The sequence below is a fragment of the Triticum urartu genome, chromosome 2 (assembly GCF_003073215.2).
Source record: "Triticum urartu cultivar G1812 chromosome 2, Tu2.1, whole genome shotgun sequence".
Classification (NCBI taxonomy): Eukaryota; Viridiplantae; Streptophyta; class Magnoliopsida; order Poales; family Poaceae; genus Triticum; species Triticum urartu.
In genome coordinates this window covers 7,877,750-7,897,725 of record NC_053023.1, presented here as the reverse complement: position 1 = coordinate 7,897,725, position 19,976 = coordinate 7,877,750, and the positions used below count along the sequence as shown (strand labels likewise).

At 43.4% G+C, this 19,976-nt stretch overlaps 1 protein-coding gene across 1 annotated transcript; it reads left to right on the top strand.

Annotated features, from left to right (window-relative positions):
* Positions 1–11,763: 11,763 nt before the first annotated feature.
* Positions 11,764–18,873, top strand: LOC125535028 (meiosis-specific protein PAIR3-like). Its single transcript, XM_048698091.1, has 11 exons — positions 11,764–12,052; positions 12,923–13,000; positions 13,115–14,947; positions 15,066–15,213; positions 16,135–16,275; positions 16,351–16,414; positions 16,492–16,641; positions 16,781–16,839; positions 17,586–17,720; positions 18,237–18,328; positions 18,408–18,873. Exons 2-11 carry the CDS (start codon positions 12,968–12,970, stop codon positions 18,474–18,476), a joined length of 2,724 nt encoding a protein of 907 aa, XP_048554048.1. The 5' UTR covers positions 11,764–12,052; positions 12,923–12,967; the 3' UTR covers positions 18,477–18,873.
* The last annotated feature ends 1,103 nt before the right edge of the window (positions 18,874–19,976 follow it).

Genomic DNA, 19,976 nt, shown 5'->3' with positions numbered 1-19,976 from the left:
AAGCTTTAGCATACGAACTACACGATCTAGTGCTATGCTTAGGATTGGGTCTTGTCCATCACATCATTCTCCTAATGATGTGATCCCGTTATCAACGACATCCAATGTCCATGGTCAGGAAACCGTAACCATCTATTGATCAATGAGCTAGTCAACTAGAGGCTTACTAGGGACATGGTGTTGTCTATGTATCCACACATGTATTTGAGTTTCCTATCAATACAATTCTAGCATGGATAATAAACGATTATCATGAACAAGGAAATATAATAATAATTGCCTCTAGGGCATATTTCCAACAGTCTCCCACTTGCAGTAGAGTCAATAATCTAGTTCACATTGATATGTGATTAACACTCAAGGTCACATCCCCATGTGACTAACACCCAAAGAGTTTACTAGAGTCAATAATCTAGTTCACATTTACCATGTGATTAACACTCGATGAGATCTAGGTTTGATCATGTTATGCTTGTGAGAGAGGTTATAGTCAACGGGTCTGAAACATTCAGATCCGTATGTACTTCGCAAATTTCTATGTCATCTTGTAGATGTAGCTACTACGCTATATTTGGAGCCATTTCAAATAACTGTTCTACATGGAGCTATTCTAAATTGTTGCTCCATTATACGTATCCGGTATCTCTACTCAGAGCTATCCGGATAGGTGTTAAGCTTGCATCGACGTAACCCTTTACGACGAACTCTTTTACCACCTCCATAATCGAGAAAATTCCTTAGTCCACCTCCATAAACTGTCTCTCACAACATTCTAACAGAGCAGTGTGCATAGGAATGCATCAAATGCATTGGCACGAAACATGTATGTAGGGTTCTTAATGTAGCAATTCAAGAGTGGAGAGTCTATGCAAAAGTTTGAAGAAGAAAGCCTTTATGTGGTATCCTATATCTCAAATAGCTTTCGAGCAATTGAAACAAGCCAGGGCAACAACTCCAGTAATGGTCCTCCCTGACTTTAGCAAACATTTTTGTATTGAAACAAATGCCTATGATACTGGCATTGGAGCAGTGCTCAGCCAAGAAGGAAATCCATCTAATCAGAAAGTGGGCATTTATGAAAAGGAGGTTATGGCCATTACTGTGGTAGTGGATAGGCCTTAGAGGTCCTTTTGTTATAAAAACATGTCACAAAGCCTTTATTAGTCGGGCAGTCAAGAATTAATTATTGATTTAAAAAGAGGCCATGCGAAAATTAGTGGCCTTGTAGTTCACTTTGCAGTATAAAAACAAGATTCTAAAAATAAGGCAACATATGCCCTTTCTAGAGTGGGGCATGTGTTTGCTTTACCAACAGTTTCTTCAACTCAACCAGTTTGGATAGAAGAAATTATGAACTCTTATGAGATTGACACTCATGATCATCAATAGCTTCATAAACTTGCAATGAACCCTGATGAAGAGTCTGAATATTCTTTGGAAAATGGCCTTTTGAAAAATCTAGGCTGGATTTTGGTAGATGTAAATCCCGGCATTCAGAGAAAAATCATTGAAGCATTAAATTCATCTCAAGTGGGGGGGCATTTTCTGGAAGCCAAGCAACTTACAAAAGTGGGGGGGGGGAGGCATTTTCAGTGGGCAGGGATTAAAACTACAGTTAATTTTTAATAACTTTGTTCAATAGTGTTAGATTTTTCAACAACCAAAACATGAGCATTGTAAGTATCCTGGATTGTCGTATCCTCAACCTATTCCCAAAGGACACGGGAAGCCATTTCTATAGATTTTATCATAGGGTTGCCTGAGTCTGCTGACTAATTTTCTATACTTGTTGTGGTGGACAAATATATACCAAGTAGAGTCCCTTTATACCCTTGAAATACCCCTTCAATGTTGCACATATATCATATTCCTTTTTTATCGACCATTGTCAAGTTACATGGTATGCCATACAATCACCTGAGATAGAGAAAAAATATTTACTAGCAATTTTGGAGGATATTATTCAAACCGTGGGTCACCAAGCTTTACATGTTTACTGCTTATCATCGTCAAACAGATGGTTAGACTGATAGAGTTAACCAATGTTTGCAAATGTATTTGAGGCGTGATGTACATGGCACTCCCAAACAGTGGGCTCAGTGGTTACTCTAAGCAGAATTCTGGTACAATACAACCTTTCATGCTTCACTTGGGTGTACTCCTTTGAAGCCATATATGGGCATGAGTCCATTTTGGGAACTGCCACAACCCCTCCATAATGCACATGCCGAGTTGGATAATTGTCTCCAAGAGAGTTTGTTGAAAGTTGATGTTGATAAGAATAGAACATTCAGAGAGTTTGTTGTGGGAGATTCACTATATCTAAAACTTCAATTCTATGGAGAGACTTATGTGGTCAACAAACCTTTTTCCAAATCTCTCCATGAAGCTCTTTAGACCCTTTACCATTCTGGAAATAATTGGTCTAGCTCCTTATCGACTGGCGTTACCGGCTAAAAGCCTGGTTCACCCTGTGTGCCATGTTTCTCAATGTAACACTCATGTTTCAAACCACAGTCTAGTACTCACTAATGCGACTGGGGCACCATTGTTAGGCATACACAATGTCATTCCAGAAGAAGTTTTGGAGAGTGTTGGAAATATGCTCTATAGGCAATAATAAATTGATTATTATTATATTTCCTTGTTCATGATGATCGTTTATTATCCATGCTAGAATTGTATTGATAGGAAACTCAGATACATGTGTGGATACATAGACAACACCATGTCCCTAGTAAGCCTCTAGTTGACTAGCTCGTTGATCAATACATGGTTACGGTTTCCTAACCATGGACATTGGATGTCGTTGATAACGGGATCACATCATTAGGAGAATGATGTGATGGACAAGACCCAATCCTAAGCATAGCACTAGATCGTGTAGTTCGTATGCTAAAGCTTTTCTAATGTCAAGTATCATTTCCTTAGACCATGAGATTGTGCAACTCCCGGATACCGTAGGAGTGCTTTGGGTGTGCCAAACGTCACAACGTAACTGGGTGGCTATAAAGGTACATTACAGGTATCTCTGAAAGTGTCTGTTGGGTTGGCACGAATCGAGACTGGGATTTGTCACTCCGTGTAAGCGGAGAGGTATCTCTGGGCCCACTCGGTAGGACATCATCATATGCGCAATGTGACCAAGGAGTTGATCACGGGATGATGTGTTACGGAATGAGTAAAGAGACTTGCCGGTAACGAGATTGAACTAGGTATTGGATACCGACGATCGAATCTCGGGCAAGTAACATACCGATAGACAAAGGGAATTGTATACGGGATTGATTAAGTCCTTGACATCGTGGTTCATCCGATGAGATCATCGTGGAACATGTGGGAGCCAACACGGGTATCCAGATCCCGCTGTTGGTTATTGACCGGAGAACGTCTCGGTCATGTCTGCATGTCTCCCGAACCCGTAGGGTCTACACACTTAAGGTTCGATGACGCTAGGGTTATAAAGGAAGCTTGTATGTGGTTACCGAATGTTGTTCGGAGTCCCGGATGAGATCCCGGACGTCACGAGGAGTTCCGGAATGGTCCGGAGGTAAAGATTTATATATAGGAAGTCCTGTTTCGGCCATCGGGACAAGTTTCGGGGTCATCGGTATTGTACCGGGACCACCAGAAGGGTCCCGGGGGCCCACCGGGTGGGGCCACCTATCCCGGAGGGTCCCATGGGCTGAAGTGGGAAGGGATCCAGCCCAAAGTGGGCTGGGGCGCCACTTCCCTTATGGCCCATGCGCCTAGGGTGAAAGGGGAACCCTAAGGAAGAGTCCCAAGGAGGGAAGGCACCTCCTAGGCGCCTTGGGGGGGAAGGACTCCTTCCCTGGCCGCCGCCCCCTAGGAGATTGGATCTCCTAGGGCTGGCGCACCCCCTCTTGGGCTCCCTATATATAGTGAGGGTAGGAGGGCCTCTTGAGACACACCTTTTGCATTTGGTGCAGCCCTCTCCTCTCTCAAGTTCTTCTCCTCTCCCGTGGTGCTTGGCGAAGCCCTGCAGGATTGCCACGCTCCTCCACCACCACCACGCCGTTGTGCTGCTGCTGGATGGAGTCTTCCTCAACCTCTCCCTCTCTCCTTGCTGGATCAAGGCATGGGAGACGTCACCGGGCTGTACGTGTGTTGAACGCGGAGGTGCCGTCCGTTCGGCACTTGGATCATCGGTGATCTGAATCACGACGAGTACGACTGCATCAACCCCGTTCACTTGAACGCTTCCGCTTAGCGATCTACAAGGGTATGTAGATGCACTCTCCTTCCCCTCGTTGCTAGTCTCTTCATAGATAGATCTTGGTGACACGTAGGAAAATTTTGAATTTCTGCTACGTTCCCCAACAGTGGCATCATGAGCTAGGTCTATTGCGTAGATTCTATGCACGAGTAGAACACAAAGTAGTTGTGGGCGTTGATTTTGTTCAATATGCTTACCGTTACTAGTCTTATCTTGATTCGGCGGCATCGTGGGATGAAGCGGCCCGGACCAACCTTACACGTACTCTTACGTGAGACCGGTTCCACCAACAAACATGCACTAGTTGCATAAGGTGGCTGGCGGGTGTCTGTCTCTCCCACTTTAGTCGGATCGGATTCGATGAACAGGGTCCTTATGAAGGGTAAATAGCAATTGGCATATCACGTTGTGGTCTTTGCGTAGGTAAGAAACGTTCTTGCTAGAAACCCATAGCAGCCACGTAAAACATGCAAACAACAATTAGAGGACGTCTAACTTGTTTTTGCAGGGTATGCTATGTGATGTGATATGGCCAAAAGGATGTGATGATATATGTGATGTATGAGATTGATCATGTTCTTGTAATAGGAATCACGACTTGCATGTCGATGAGTATGACAACCGGCAGGAGCCATAGGAGTTGTCTTAATTTATTCATGACCTGCGTGTCAACATAAACGTCATGTAATTACTTTACTTTATTGCTAACCGTTAGCCGTAGTAGTAGAAGTAATAGATGACGTGACAACTTCATGGAGACACGATGATGGAGATCATGATGATGGAGATCATGGTGTCATGCCGGTGACAAGATGATCATGGAGCCCCAAGATGGAGATCAAAGGAGCTATATGATATTGGCCATATCATGTCACTATTATTTGATTGCATATGATGTTTATCATGTTTATACATCTTATTTGCTTAGAACGACGGTAGTAAATAAGATGATCCCTCATTAAAATTTCAAGAAGTGTTCTCCCCTAATTGTGCACCGTTGCTACAGTTCGTCGTTTCTAAGCACGCCGTGATGATCGGGTGTGATGGATCCTTACGTTCACATACAATGGGTGTTGACGAGCCTAGCATGTACAGACATGGCCTCGGAACACATGCAAAACACTCAGGGTTAACTTGACGAGCCTAGTATGTACAGACATGGCCTCGGAACACACAAGACCGAAAGGTCGAGCATGAGTCGTATAGAAGATACGATCAACATGAAGATGTTCACCGACGTTGACTAGTTCGTCTCACGTGATGATCGGACACGGCCTAGTTGACTCGGATCATGTAATCGCTTAGATGACTAGAGGGATGTCTATCTGAGTGGGAGTTCATAAGATGAACTTAATTATCCTGAACATAGTCAAAAGGATTTTGCAAATTATGTCGTATCTCACGCTTTAGTTCTACTGTTTAGATATGTTCCTAGAGAAAAATTTAGTTGAAAGTTGATAGTAGCAATTATGCGGACTAGGTCCGTAAACTGAGGATTGTCCTCATTGCTTCATAGAAGGCTTATGTCCTTAATGCACCGCTCAGTGTGCTGAACCTCGAACGTTGTCTGTGGATGTTGCGAACATCTGACATACACGTTTTGATGACTACATGATAGTTCAGTGCGTAATGCTAAATGGTTTAGAATTGAGGCACCAAAGACGTTTTTGAAACATCGCAGAACATATGAGATGTTCCGAGGGCTGAAATTGGGATTTCAGGCTCGTGCCCACGTCAAGAGGTATAAGACCTCCGACGATTTTCTTAGCCTGCAAACTAAGGGAGAAAAGCTCAATTGTTGAGCTTGTGCTCAGATTGTCTGAGTACAACAATCATTTGAATCAAGTGGGAGTTGATCTTCCAGATGAGATAGTGATGTTTCTCCGAAGTCATTACCACCAAGCTGCTAGAGCTTCGTGATGAACTATAATATATCAGGGACATATATGATGATCCTTGAGATATTCGCGATGTTTGACACCAAAGTAGAAATCAAGAAGGAGCATCAATTGTTGATGGTTGGTGAAACCACTAGTTTCAAGAAGGGCAAGGGCAAGAAGGGATACTTCATGAAACGGCAATTCAGCTGCTGCTCTAGTGAAGAAACCCAAGGTTGAACCCAAACCCGAGACTAAGTGCTTCTGTAATAAGGGGAACAGCCACTGGAGCAGAATTACCCTAGATACTTGGTAGATAAGAAGGCTGGCAAGGTCGATAGAAGTATATTGGCTATACATTGTGTTGATGTGTACTTTACTAGTACTCCTAGTAGCACCATGGTATTAGATACCGGTTCGGTTGCTAAGTGTTAGTAACTCGAAATAAAAGCTACGGAATAAACGGAGACTAGCTAAAGGTGAGCTGACGATATGTGTTGGAAGTGTTTCCAATGTTGATATGATCAAGCATCGCACGCTCCCTCTACCATCGAGATTGGTGTTTGCGTTGAGCATAGACATGATTGGATTATGTCTATCGCAATGCAGTTATTCATTTAAAGAGAATAATGGTTACTCTGTTTATTTGAATAATACCTTCAATGGTCTTACACCTAAAATGAATGGTTTATTGAATCTCGATCGTAGTGATACACATGTTCATGCCAAAAGATAGTAATGATAGTACCACCTACTTGTGGCACTGCCACTTAAGTCATATCGGTATAAAACGCATGAAGAAGCTCCATGTTGATGGATCTTTGGGCTCACTCGTTTTTGAAAAGTTTGAGGCATGCGAACCATGTCTATAGGTGTATATGCATGAAGAAACTCCATGCAAATGGACCGTTTGGACTCACTTGATTTTGAATCACTTGAGACATGCAAATCATACCACATGGGCAAGATGACTGAAAGCCTCGTTTTCAGTAAAATGGAACCAGAAAGCAACTTGCTGGAAGTAATACATTTTGATGTGTGCAGTCCAATGAGTGCTGAGGCATGTAGTGGATATCATTATGTTCTTACTTCACAGATGATTTGAGTAGATGTTGAGTATATTTACTTGATGAATCACGAGTCTGAATTATTGAAAGGTTCAAGTAATTTCAGGGTGAAGTTGAAAGATCGTCGTGACAAGAGGATAAAATATCTATGATATGATCATAGAGATGAATATCTGAATTACGAGTTTGGCACAGAATTAAGACATTATGGAAATTGTTTCACAACTAATACAGCCTGGAACACCATAGTGTGATGGTGTATCCGAACATCATAACTGCACCCTATTGGATATGATGCATGCCATGATGTCTCTTATCGAATTACCACGATAGTTTATGAGTTAGGCATTAAAGACAACCACATTCACTTTAAATAGGGCACCACGTAATTCCGATGAGATGACACCGTATGAACTATGGTTTAAAGAAACCCAAGCTGTCATTACTTAAAAGTTTGGGGCTGCGACGCTTATGTGAAAAAGTTTCAGGCTGATAAGCTCGAACCCAAAGCGGATAAATGCATCTTCATAGGACACCCAAAACAGTTGGGTATACCTCCTATCTCAGATTCGAAAGCAATAAGGGATTGTTTCTAGAATCGGGTCCTTTCTCGAGGAAAAGTTTCTCTCGAAAGAATTGAGTGGGAGGATGGTGGAGACTTGATAAGGTTATTGAACCGTCTCTTCAACTAGTGTATAGCAGGGCACAAAGAGTTGTTCCTGTGGCAACTACACCAATTGAAGTGGAAGCTTATGATATTGATCATGAGACTTCAGATCAAGTCACTACCAAACATCGTAGGATGACAAGGATGCGTACTACTTCAGAGTGGTACGTAACCCTGTCTTGGAAGTCATGTTGCTAGACAACAATGAACCTACGAGCTATGGAGAAGCGATGGTGGGCCCGGATTCCGATAAATGGCTCGAGGCCATAAAATCCGAGAGAGGATCCATGTATGAAAACAAAGTGTAGACTTTGGCAGAACGGCTCGATGGTTGTAAGGCTATTGAGTACAGATGGATTTTAAAAGGAAGACGGACAATGATGGTAAATGTCACCATTAAGAAAGCTCGACTTGTCGTTAAGATGTTTTCCGACAAGTTCAAGGAGTTGACTACGATGAGACTTTCTCAGTCGTAGCGATGCTAAGAGTCTGTTGAAATTATATTAGCGATTACTGCATTATTTATGAAATCTTGCAGATAGGATGTCAAAACATTGTTTCCTCGACGATTTTCTTGAGGAAAGGTTGTATGTGATACAACCGGAAGGTTTTGTCAATCCTGAAAAGATGCTAATAAGTATGCAAAGCTCCAGCAATCCTTCTGAGGACTAGAGTAAGCATCTCGGAGTTGGAATGTATGTTTTGATGAGATGATCAAAGATTTTGGTGTATACAAAGTTTATGAGAAACTTGTATTTCCAAAGAAGTGAGTGGGAGCACTATAGAATTTCTGATGAGTATATGTTGTTGACATATTATGGATCAGAAATGACGTAGAATTTCTGGAAAGCATATAGGGTTATTTGGAAATTGTTTTTCAATGGAAAGCCTGGATTAAGCTACTTGAACATTGAGCATCAAGATCTATAAGGATAGATCAAACCGCTTAATGGTACTTTCAAATGAGCACATACCTTGACATGATCTTGAAGGTGTTCAAGATGGATCAGTCAAAGAAGGAGTTCTTGCCTGAGTTGTAAGGTATGAAGTTAAGACTTAAAGCTCGACCACGGCAGAATAGAGAGAAAGGACGAAGGTCGTCCCCTATGCTTAAGACATAGGCTCTACAGTATGCTATGCTGTGTACCGCACCTGAAGTGTGCCTTGCCATGAGTCAGTCAAAGGGTACAAGAGTGATCCAAGAATGGATCACAGGACAGCGGTCAAAGTTATCCTTAGTAACTAGTGGACTAAGGAATTTTCTCGATTATGGAGGTGGCAAAAGAGTTCGTCGTAAAGAGTTACGACGATGCAAGCTTAACACCTATCCAGATAGCTCTGAGTAGAGATACTGGATACGTATAATGGAGCAACAATTTAGAATAAGCTCCAAGTAGAACAGTTGTTTGGATTAGCTCCAAATAGAACGTGGTAGCTGCATCTAGGAGATGACATAAAGATTTGTAAAGCACACACGGATCTGAAAGGTTCAGACCCGTTGACTAAAACCTCTCTCACAAGCAACATGATCAAACCTAGAACTCATTGAGTGTTAATCACATAGTGATGTGAGCTAGACTACTGACTCTAGTAAACTCTTGGATGTTAGTCACATGGCGATGTGACCTGTGAGTGTTAATCACATGGCGATGTGAACTAGATTATTGACTCTAGTGCAAGTGGGAGACTGTTGGAAATATGCTCTAGAGGCAATAATAAATTGATTATTATTATATTTCCTTGTTCATGATAATCGTTTATTATCCATGCTAGAATTGTATTGATAGGAAACTCAGATACATGTGTGGATACATAGACAACACCATGTCCCTAGTAAGCCTCTAGTTGACTAGCTCGTTGATCAATAGATGGTTACGGTTTCCTAACCATGGACATTGGATGTCGTTGATAACGGGATCACATCATTAGGAGAATGATGTGATGGACAAGACCCAATCCTAAGCATAGCACTAGATCATGTAGTTCGTATGCTAAAGCTTTTCTAATGTCAAGTATCATTTCCTTAGACCATGAGATTGTGCAACTCCCGGATACCGTAGGAGTGCTTTGGGTGTGCCAAACGTCACAACGTAACTGGGTGGCTATAAAGGTACATTACAGGTATCTCCGAAAGTGTCTGTTGGGTTGGCACGAATCGAGACTGGGATTTGTCACTCCGTGTAAACGGAGAGGTATCTCTGGGCCCACTCGGTAGGACATCATCATATGCGCCAATGTGACCAAGGAGTTGATCACGGGATGATGTGTTACGGAATGAGTAAAGAGACTTGCCGGTAACGAGATTGAACTAGGTATTGGATACCGACGATCGAATCTCGGGCAAGTAACATACCGATAGACAAAGGGAATTGTATACGGGATTGATTAAGTCCTTGACATCGTGGTTCATCCGATGAGATCATCGTGGAACATGTGGGAGCCAACATGGGTATCCAGATCCCGCTGTTGGTTATTGACCGGAGAACGTCTCGGTCATGTCTGCATGTCTCCCGAACCCGTAGGGTCTACACACTTAAGGTTCGATGACGCTAGGGTTATAAAGGAAGCTTGTATGTGGTTACCGAATGTTGTTCGGAGTCCCGGATGAGATTCCGGACGTCACGGGGAGTTTTGGAATGGTCCGGAGGTAAAGATTTATATATAGAAAGTCCTGTTTCGGCCATCGGGACAAGTTTCGGGGTCATCGGTATTGTACCGGGACCACCGGAAGGGTCCCGGGGGCCCACCGGGTGGGGCCACCTATCCCGGAGGGTCCCATGGGCTGAAGTGGGAAGGGATCCAGCCCAAAGTGGGCTGGGGCGCCACTTCCCTTATGGCCCATGCGCCTAGGGTGAAAGGGGAACCCTAAGGAAGAGTCCCAAGGAGGGAAGACACCTCCTAGGTGCCTTGGGGGGGAAGGACTCCTTCCCTGGCTGCCGCCCCCTAGGAGATTGGATCTCCTAGGGCTGGCGCACCCCCCCTTGGGCTCCCTATATATAGTGAGGGTAGGAGGGCCTCTTGAGACACACCTTTGGCCTTTGGTGCAGCCCTCTCCTCTCCCAAGTTCTTCTCCTCTCCCGTGGTGCTTGGCGAAGCCCTGCAGGATTGCCACGCTCCTCCACCACCACCACGCCGTTGTGCTGCTGCTGGATGGAGTCTTCCTCAACCTCTCCCTCTCTCCTTGCTGGATCAAGGCATGGGAGACGTCACCGGGCTGTACGTGTGTTGAACGCGGAGGTGCCGTCCGTTCGGCACTTGGATCATCGGTGATCTGAATCACGACGAGTACGACTGCATCAACCCGGTTCACTTGAACGCTTCCGCTTAGCGGTCTACAAGGGTATGTAGATGCACTCTCCTTCCCCTCGTTGCTAGTCTCTTCATAGATAGATCTTGGTGACATGTAGGAAAATTTTAAATTTCTGCTATGTTCCCAACAGAGAGAAGGCTGATCAAGAAACGCAATGGATCCTTATTACAAGCGCTCACCCATTGGTCTAGTTTACCTGCAGAATCTGCTACTTGGAAAAACCAAGAGGCAATCCGGATGCTGTCATCACTGCTACCCTGGACTGGAAGGGGTTTAGAGCTGACAGACCATTAGATTTTTTTTAGAAACGTGTGTAATTTTACTCATATACTCATAACAATTACAGGTATGCTGACTTGGATTAAAGATCCAAGAAAATGCAAAGTAACTTCTATAACTAAGGATTACGATGAAATCCCTTGAAAACACCTTCTTGGTGATGTCAATCTCTGCTACAAGAAATGCTCCAAAGACTTCCGGTACACGGGCTGCAATTGGAGTGGGCCTTGTAAGTAAGTGTGGGGCTCACTGCCCGTCGGGCCCATGGGCCAGGAGTGTGTGGAGGATACAAGTCGAACCACTGCACTGATGTGATGCGGGCTATCCAAGAAATGGGATCGGTCGTCCCCTGCCTTCTTCTCTCCTCTCCTTCACTGCGACTGCGACCTCGATTTTGAATTCTCTCCTCCGTCCTCAATTCTCCACGAACCCCTAGCCTCCGCCGACCCCCGCTACCGCCACCACCGGCGCGACCAGCCGCGAACAAGCCGCCCGTCCAGACCCGGATCGAGCCCCCCGCCTCCCCGCCGAGCGCCGCACGAGCCCACCGCGCACCGCCGTCCCCGGTCGCCGCGCGCGGACCGGACGTCGCCACCAGGGACTCTCAGGCCTCAGGTACCGATTTCAGACTCCCCCGTGGGCTGGATTGGCCCGGTTCGCGCACCTTGGTCTCCCGCGCGCAAGGTTTCGTTAGGGTTTATTTAGGGGTTGGGATCAGGCGCCCGCAGCCGTTGATTTCCTGATCTACATGCTGTAATTTCACCTCGATCGCGTCATACGCTTGCTTGTCGTTGCGAATTTGTTTTGCTCGCGTCGTCTGATTTGGCCGTGGTTTGCTCGGTTCCATTCGGCTGGTTGCCGTCAATCAAACGCCTGATCTTCCATGGATCTCTTTGCTGGAATGCTTCCGTACACGCGGTTAGGCTAGGTCAGCTGCTGCAAGTCTTGCAAATGTGTCACTAGTATTGCTTTGTCCCAGCATTTCCCGAGTTATAAGTTATCTGACGACCTAAGCTGTATGCATTGCTTGTGGAAGACGACCTCTGAATGCTGAGACCACGTTTAGCCCAATGTATATGATACAGTTGCATTGCACCTGCTACTTCTAATCTTTCATTAATTCAAATATGCTTACAAGGGGCTAGTCCTAGCTACTAGTATTTCTCAGACTAGGCTAAGTCTGATCTGGTTGGTATGCTCTTACTCTCAGCTAGCTAGCAGCCTGTTCCATTTGACTCATTTTAATTACTGCTGCATATATACCAATTCAGACCTGGCATTAGTTACACTTGACAAGAGTATCTTGCATAATTCTGTCTTCTGTGTTACTGTTCATTTCTGAATCTGGTCTTAGTCTCAGGCATGGTTTATAGTCTCGTATATATTGTATTTATACATCTCTGTGGAGCTTAATTTGATCCTAAATAAAAGATGCTTTAACATTGGTGGAGCTTTACCTAATGTTCTTGTTCTCCTGTTTACCAGCTTCAACTCTAGGTAATTTGGTCTACTATTATCCCAGAAGCTGCAATGACGGAGATCAAGCTGCCGAATATCCAGAAAGTGAGTAGCAACTTCCTTCCTGTGCTAAATTGTAGGATGTGCTTCCTGTTTCAGGTTTAGCTGTTCTTTCACACTAGTGCTATTTTAACAACTCATGCTTTATGATGTTTCTAGGCTACATCAAGTGATCACTGGAGTTTGGCCAGCAACCAGTATCCATCTGGTAAATTTCCTAAGGTATCAATTGGCATACCTCATCCAAGGTCAGATTCTGTATCAAGAAGCAGAGATGTTGCTGCTGCTGCTGCTGCTGCCCCTGCATTCGAGAGGAACCTGTCTCAGAGAACTGATGGAAGATCGAGACCTCCGAAAGCGAATAATGCTTCACTCCGGGTCTCACAAGAAGCTGCAAACCATGGAGGATCTGCTACAGAGGCACCTGAAGCCGCCCATGTTAAGGTTTCTCTGTCACAACCTGATGACCATGCACGTGAGCAAACCGGAACCTTTTCCTTTGGAACAAGAAAAGAACAAGGCAGCCAGCTTGACCAACTGCAGAAGACATCTGTCGTGAATTCACAAGGAAAGCGCCGAGTGGAATCTGCAGATAAGACCAAACCCAACAGCGAAGTGCTCAGGATGAAGCTGTGGGGGATCCTTGGCACATCACAAACCAAGCAGGCTGTTGCTTCACCAAACCCTGAAGACATTGAGAGACCGGACCAACCTAAAAGTCTAACCGCCAATGGACCATCTTCAGGGATCAAGAAGGTTTACACGTCACGTTTTCCTGATATTATCAAGACACCTGATCTTCTCAACTGTCAAACAGCTACCTATGCAAAGAGCAAACCATCCTCTGATCCAATTGAGTCAGATTCTGATACTCCACAAGTAGTTGAAGTGAGGCCCGTTACTCGCACCTTGGGTCGCACGAAAGCACCAGCAGCCTCCAAGAAGCAGGATAAGAGCCAGAGTGCAAAGAAACCATTGTCTACTTCACGTTCTGCACCCAAGCAGAAAACACTGGACAGTGTGTTTGTTTTTGATGAGAAATGCACACCCAAAACCGTGGGGAAATCTGCAAATGGTAACTCTCGCTGCTTGAGAAATCTTAGAAGCTCAAATAGGAAGGCTAAATTAGAGCTTAAGAAGGTCCATTGTTCTGACAAGATTTCTGATAAGATCACACAGGATGCTAGGGAAGGACAGCAATCTTCTAGAAATGCAGCATCGGAGAATAAGGGAGAGAAAACCACCTCCTTTTCTTCGTTGTCCCGAACTGGAAAAACTGCTGAGAGCCGTTCTAGAAGCCCTACAAGGGAGAGACGGCTGAATGGGGCTAAAGTTGGGCTTCAGAAGACGCATTTGTCAGAGAAGTTGCTGCCCACGACACTGAATGAGGGTGAAGATAAGCTCTCTTCGCAGAATATTTCATCAAAGAGCAAGGAAAATTATTCTTCATTGCTGCACCGGAAGGAGAATTCTAATTTGAGCAAAGCTTCAGACCGAAGCCCTCAGGCACATAAACCAGCGGGAAATACATTTAGCTTGCCACCATCTGGCGCTGCTAGTCCATCACCTGAACCGAAAATGTACCCATGGGGCAACGAGGCAAGTCCCCAGATAAATGGTAAACCATCTGGCGCTGCTAGTCCATCACCTGAACCAAAAATGTACCCGTGGGACAATGAGGCAAGTCCCCAGATAAATGGAAAACCATCTGGTGCTGCTAGTCCATCACCTGAAGCGAAAAAGTACCCATGGGACAATGAGGCAAGCCCCCAGATAAATGGTAAACTGGGAGAGAAGTTTGCCAGTCCATTGGCAGCCAGATTCAGAGACATGGGAGATGAGTTTGCAAGTCCTACTTTTGCAACTAATGTAAATGGCTACCACAATAGAAGCAAAGTGCTACATGATGACACATACAGCCCCAAGTATCCAAAAAGTGTGAACAGGTCAAGATCAAGTTCCTTTGCTTCTGATCCAGGGTCTGAGCCATTGGTAGGCTTTCCACATCTTTGAATCATTTCACAGCCATAGTAAATTTGTTTTGTCTATACTCATGTAACAGAGTAACTCCTATCTGTTTGTCACTCATTCATGTACTGCTGATATCCAGGACGGGATGGATAAAACCTATGAGTTACCTAAAAGTGAATCTCCCAATACTTCAGAAGAAAGAGAGAACAAAAAACAACCATATCTTTCACCCATTTTGCCAACTGAAGATGAAATGGCTCAAACTTCTATTCCAAGTTTTGGGAAAGGTCAGAATATCAACTTTGCAACTTTCAATACACATTGATACTTTATACAGGCAAAACAATAGCTTCCTAGAGTATGTTTTGTTCCTTTCAGATTTATTGCCACATTTGTAGAACTGAAGGTGACAGTGTTAGTTTACAGAGTACTACCCATTTTGTTCTGCATGAGGACAGTACTCATGTAGAACACATTCTTCTCTATGTATTTACATATATAGATCGATTGTTTCTCTATGCGTCCATTACCAGTTAAACACTATTGGCAGAGCTTCTGCCCTTTTCCTCAAAAAAAAAAAAAAACATTGGGGGTCAGAGCATCCAATAGCAAAGTAAAAAAGAAAGTTAGGTGTTAATTGTGCATTTCGCCACCGCCTTACGCTTTTCTAACCAAAGTGTACGCTTAAGCACAATTATGTGCTAAACATTTTGCTATTGCATAGAGCCTAGGCGCGCCTTTTTTAACTATGTCCAATAGTCCTACTATTGCATCAGCTCTATTTCCACAGAATTTTCATAGCAGTCATTGATCAATCATTATCAGTGCCAGACACTCCAATAATCCTGCTGTGGCTTTAAGGTCAGGGCTCTCCAAAGTACTGCCATGATTGCTGGTATGCTAAGATGATGCACTCACTCTTAACTATTGTATGAAGTGCTTGCTCATGAGAAGCCATTCCAATGGAATAGAAGCAACATGTGGCATATCCTGTCATGTGCATGCATGCTACTTTAAATGCGTTTCATTAGTGTGTTTTGCTAAGTGCTTTAAGTTTAGTATTTTGACCACTTTAGTTCTGGAAAATTAATAGTGTGAGCCAAGCTTTTCCCTCGTGCTGTTGGAGATGTATAAATTACATTGTCATATATCCAAAAATTGTTTACCTGTGATGTGTTACTTATTTGTAACTGGTTCTCCATGTGCAGGATATAAAACTCGCAAATGGCTTTCAGATGTAGACAGCCCTGATAAATCTCCAACAGAAAATCTGGATAAGAAATCACATCTAAAAGAGGGTAAAAGAGGCAAACGGCGGTTACCTTCGCCTGTTCCTTTTGCCACTTCTGGTAAAGTTGATTTCCTTCTTGCGTTGATTTAACAGTTCCAGTTCAGGACTAATATGTCATTACTAATTCATTCAGGAACACAAGAAACTATGATGTCAGACAAAGAACCAGTGCAATGCCCAGATGACTACCTGAACAGGTCCGTTTTAGGTTGTATAAAGAAATACAAATCTGATCTTGTTGGTTGGTCCAATTTCATTTCTTGATTGTAACCAGGGCTTTTGATGAGTTACTGCTGGTGCTGGGAAGGTTTCAAACCAAGATCAAGTCTGAAACAAGAAATAGAAGTTCCGAGATACTGGCAGGTACTGGAGAGATAATTCGCCAGCACCTGGAGGGAGTTGAGGTGCAGATGCAGGATGATGTGTAAGATCTTTGCTGGTGTTACCAAAGAAACTACATCTTATCTGCATATGCACACCTAATTGTATATATAGCCTTGTTATAGAAGTATCATATATATTGAGGTGCAGCTATTTTTTGACGCATTCAACTGTACTTTCAGGGATAAGCTGGTCAATGCAGGAAAATCTAAAAGGAAGCGACTAAACTCAACATTTGAAGGTACAGTCTATATTGTGTCACTGCAGAAATTAATATTGTGAATCATGAGTTTTCTGACAATGAGACCCATTTGTCAGAAACTGTTCAGAAAGCAGTATCTATATAGATGTGATGTACTGGTGTTTTGATCCATTGTGCCACTCGTACTTGACCTATTTGGATTATTCAGCTCAGGCAACGTACTACTTCAATAAGTAGCAGAGTAGTCATATAGGCAAATAAGGTTAGACATGATTGGATTCCTGTGTTATGCAGGTCCGGCATATCCTAAGCTTCAAGAAAACACAATAAGATGAATGCCCCTAAAAAAGAGCTAACCTTAAATAGGTTGATTTTGTTCTTGAATCATTTCCATTATCTGAATACTGAATCATAAAATCAGTGCCATGAAAGATTAATTTGAGAAAAATTTAATGTACCATTTCTTTGAATCTGCCTGCAGTTATCCAATCTGGTTTGGTTATTTCTTATTTATTACTATCTTCTGCTCTTTGGACTTTTTACTGTGTATGCATATAGGGTTAGAGCCTGTTTGGTTGGAATGCTGGCCATGCCACACCACTAGTTAGTTAGGTATATGACCAAGTTAGTTGCCTGTTTGGTTAGTAAGGCACACTTGTGGCAAGATTCCGTTGTGAATCCTTATACTTTACCTTGTCTTCTTGCATGTCCTGTGTTGTTTCTCTTGGAATAAATGTTAGTTACTCAAATGATATAACCTGGTCCTCTATGTCTTGTGGTTTCAGAGCAACAGGAACAGTTACGGATTCTTCATGAGAAGTTTAAGGAGGAGGTTAATCAGCAGTTGCTTGGTTGCAAGAACTCTCTCGAGGAATTTGAAGCCTATCATGCAGAACTTAAGGCAGTAGCTGAGAAGCAAAGTAAGTGACATTACACTTGCGAAATGCAAATGAAATACTTACTCGCCGCACTATTTATTACAAACTGATGCTCTGCATGGACCCCCAAAAATGTGGAATCATGTTAACCTTTGTCAAAACGGAGCCTTATGAAGTATCACCATTGGAGCACTTTGATTATAGATTGCAAGCTTTGTCATATGACTGATCCAGCACATAAGATTCCAACATTGTTTCAGGCATGAAGTTTGTTGCTGAATAATGTGGTTAAATCACATGTTCTTTTTAATTGAAAAAATGATTGCCCAATCTCCATTGGCACATGATTAGAAGAAAGTCATCAGTGAAGTGTTTTTTAATTTAAGTAATTATTATAGTTTTTAGCTCACTGTTATCATTGTTAAGAGGCAAATGGAATGAATCATCATACAGCGGCCACTAGAAGAAATCTGTTTAAATGCTTAGTTTCTCTCTAACCATTTGGCCTTGCCTGAATTGCCACTGAACCATGGTGTTCTTGTATGATTGCATCAACAGAAGCATCACACAAGAAGCTCCTCCAACACGCCGAGAGCAGAGTTGGTTCTCAGCTCAACGATGCTGAAATCAAAATCGCGAAGGTTCAGAAGGTAAACGAACACCATACCCCCAGGGTGGGATGCCGTATCGATCAGACGCTAACCTTTTCCCATGAAAATGGTTTCGCAGAGAGCCCGGAAGAAGATGAATGGCCTGAAACACGTGCTCAAGGAGCTCATCATGGACACCGCAGATTGATCAAGTTCACCTGCTCTACAGGACAGAAGTAGATAGCTACGGCGAAACCTGTAGGGCGGGGCATCACGTCACAAACAGCAGGTCCACATACGGCTCACAAAGGGTTTGCTCACAGTTTTCAGTTTGAAGAACTATTCCAAAGCAGTAGGAGGCTATCTGTAGTTACAATGCATACCGTTTCACCATCTCTAACGTTTTGCGTCAGTGAATCGCTAACTTAACCATGCCGTGTTTCTTTCAGTGAATTGTGTCCTGGTATTGTTTCTTGTTTCCAGACTGAATAACGTAATGATCAAGTACAAAGTCACAAATGCTTAAGTTAGATTTGCTGCCATGTGAACGTGATGGTTTAAATCAAGTGTACTCGTCTGGTGACATATTTGATGTCTTTCTTCCAGTGCCGCTTTTCTTTGAGCTTTTGTGCATGAGATTTGGATGAGGAAATTAGAGGCAAATGTATATGTCCTTTTACCCGTTGTTATTCAAGCTTTACGGACACAAGTTGTGGCGTAGTACATGCAAAGGAAAGCTGCTATGCCAACGATAAAGTATGTAGTACATGCAAAACAGGAACCTACCATGCCCTTCGCAGATAACAGAACTGCAATGAGAGGTTTCTTTCTTTATTTATTTGGAATAGTTTGGATGCAATGAGAGGTATTGGTAGGCATGGTACACGTTATGCTGTGTTCCATATTCCGGTTTGCAGCTTGCAGGAAACAGAAATCACAAAAACTTGCCGTCAGACACGGGTTGATAGAGAAACTGTCTCTCGCAGCATTCTGACCGAGCACTGTGCATAGGAATGCATTGGCAAGGAACATGTATGTACTTCAAGAGTGGACACCCCATGCTAAAAGACTAAAAAAACAGTGGACATACATTTATCTCTGAAATGAGATTTCTTTTTTCTTGCGGGATAAACCTTCAATTTATTCATCATCTGTCGTGGATGTCCGGAGAACACCAGAAGTAACAAAAATTACAACTAGGTCCGTGGACCACCTAACAACGACTATAAGCGCTAAGACGAGGCAAAGGCGCGCCACCATCATCGTCCCTCCGCCGCTGGACCTGGGTAGACGTTGTTGTAGTAGACAGTCGGAGACTTGATCTGTGGCATGGCACCAAACCCGTGTTGCACATCTAAAAATGTTCGGGTTTTTTTTTTAAATAGCTCATTGACACAACATCATTCGATGTTGTCACAAAATTTAATATCAATATTCGAAACATTGCATGAGATACAAAAATTACAAATTAGACTTCAATATGTGTTGTTGCGACAGTGATACTACCCCTCACTCCTATTTCATTTTGTGGAAATGCTAACCGACAAACATCATAAATCTCGTTGTACCACGCAAACGCCTTGCTGACCATCTGATGTGATGCACGCCAGCTCCGAAATTCGTTCAGTAGAACACAAAAGGGGTGCAGACGCTCTCTTATCCAAACACAGCCGCCCATCGCACTGGCTAGTGCCTCAAGCCTCCCTGC

Bases quoted from the DNA above. Each gene is read 5' to 3' on its own strand.
- LOC125535028 (XM_048698091.1), top strand. From the start codon at position 12,968: ATGACGGAGATCAAGCTGCCGAATATCCAGAAA. The intron at 13,001-13,114 runs GTGAGTAGCAAC...TGATGTTTCTAG, and splicing joins AGCTGCCGAATATCCAGAAA to GCTACATCAAGTGATCACTG. The intron at 17,721-18,236 runs GTAAGTGACATT...TTGCATCAACAG, and splicing joins GGCAGTAGCTGAGAAGCAAA to AAGCATCACACAAGAAGCTC.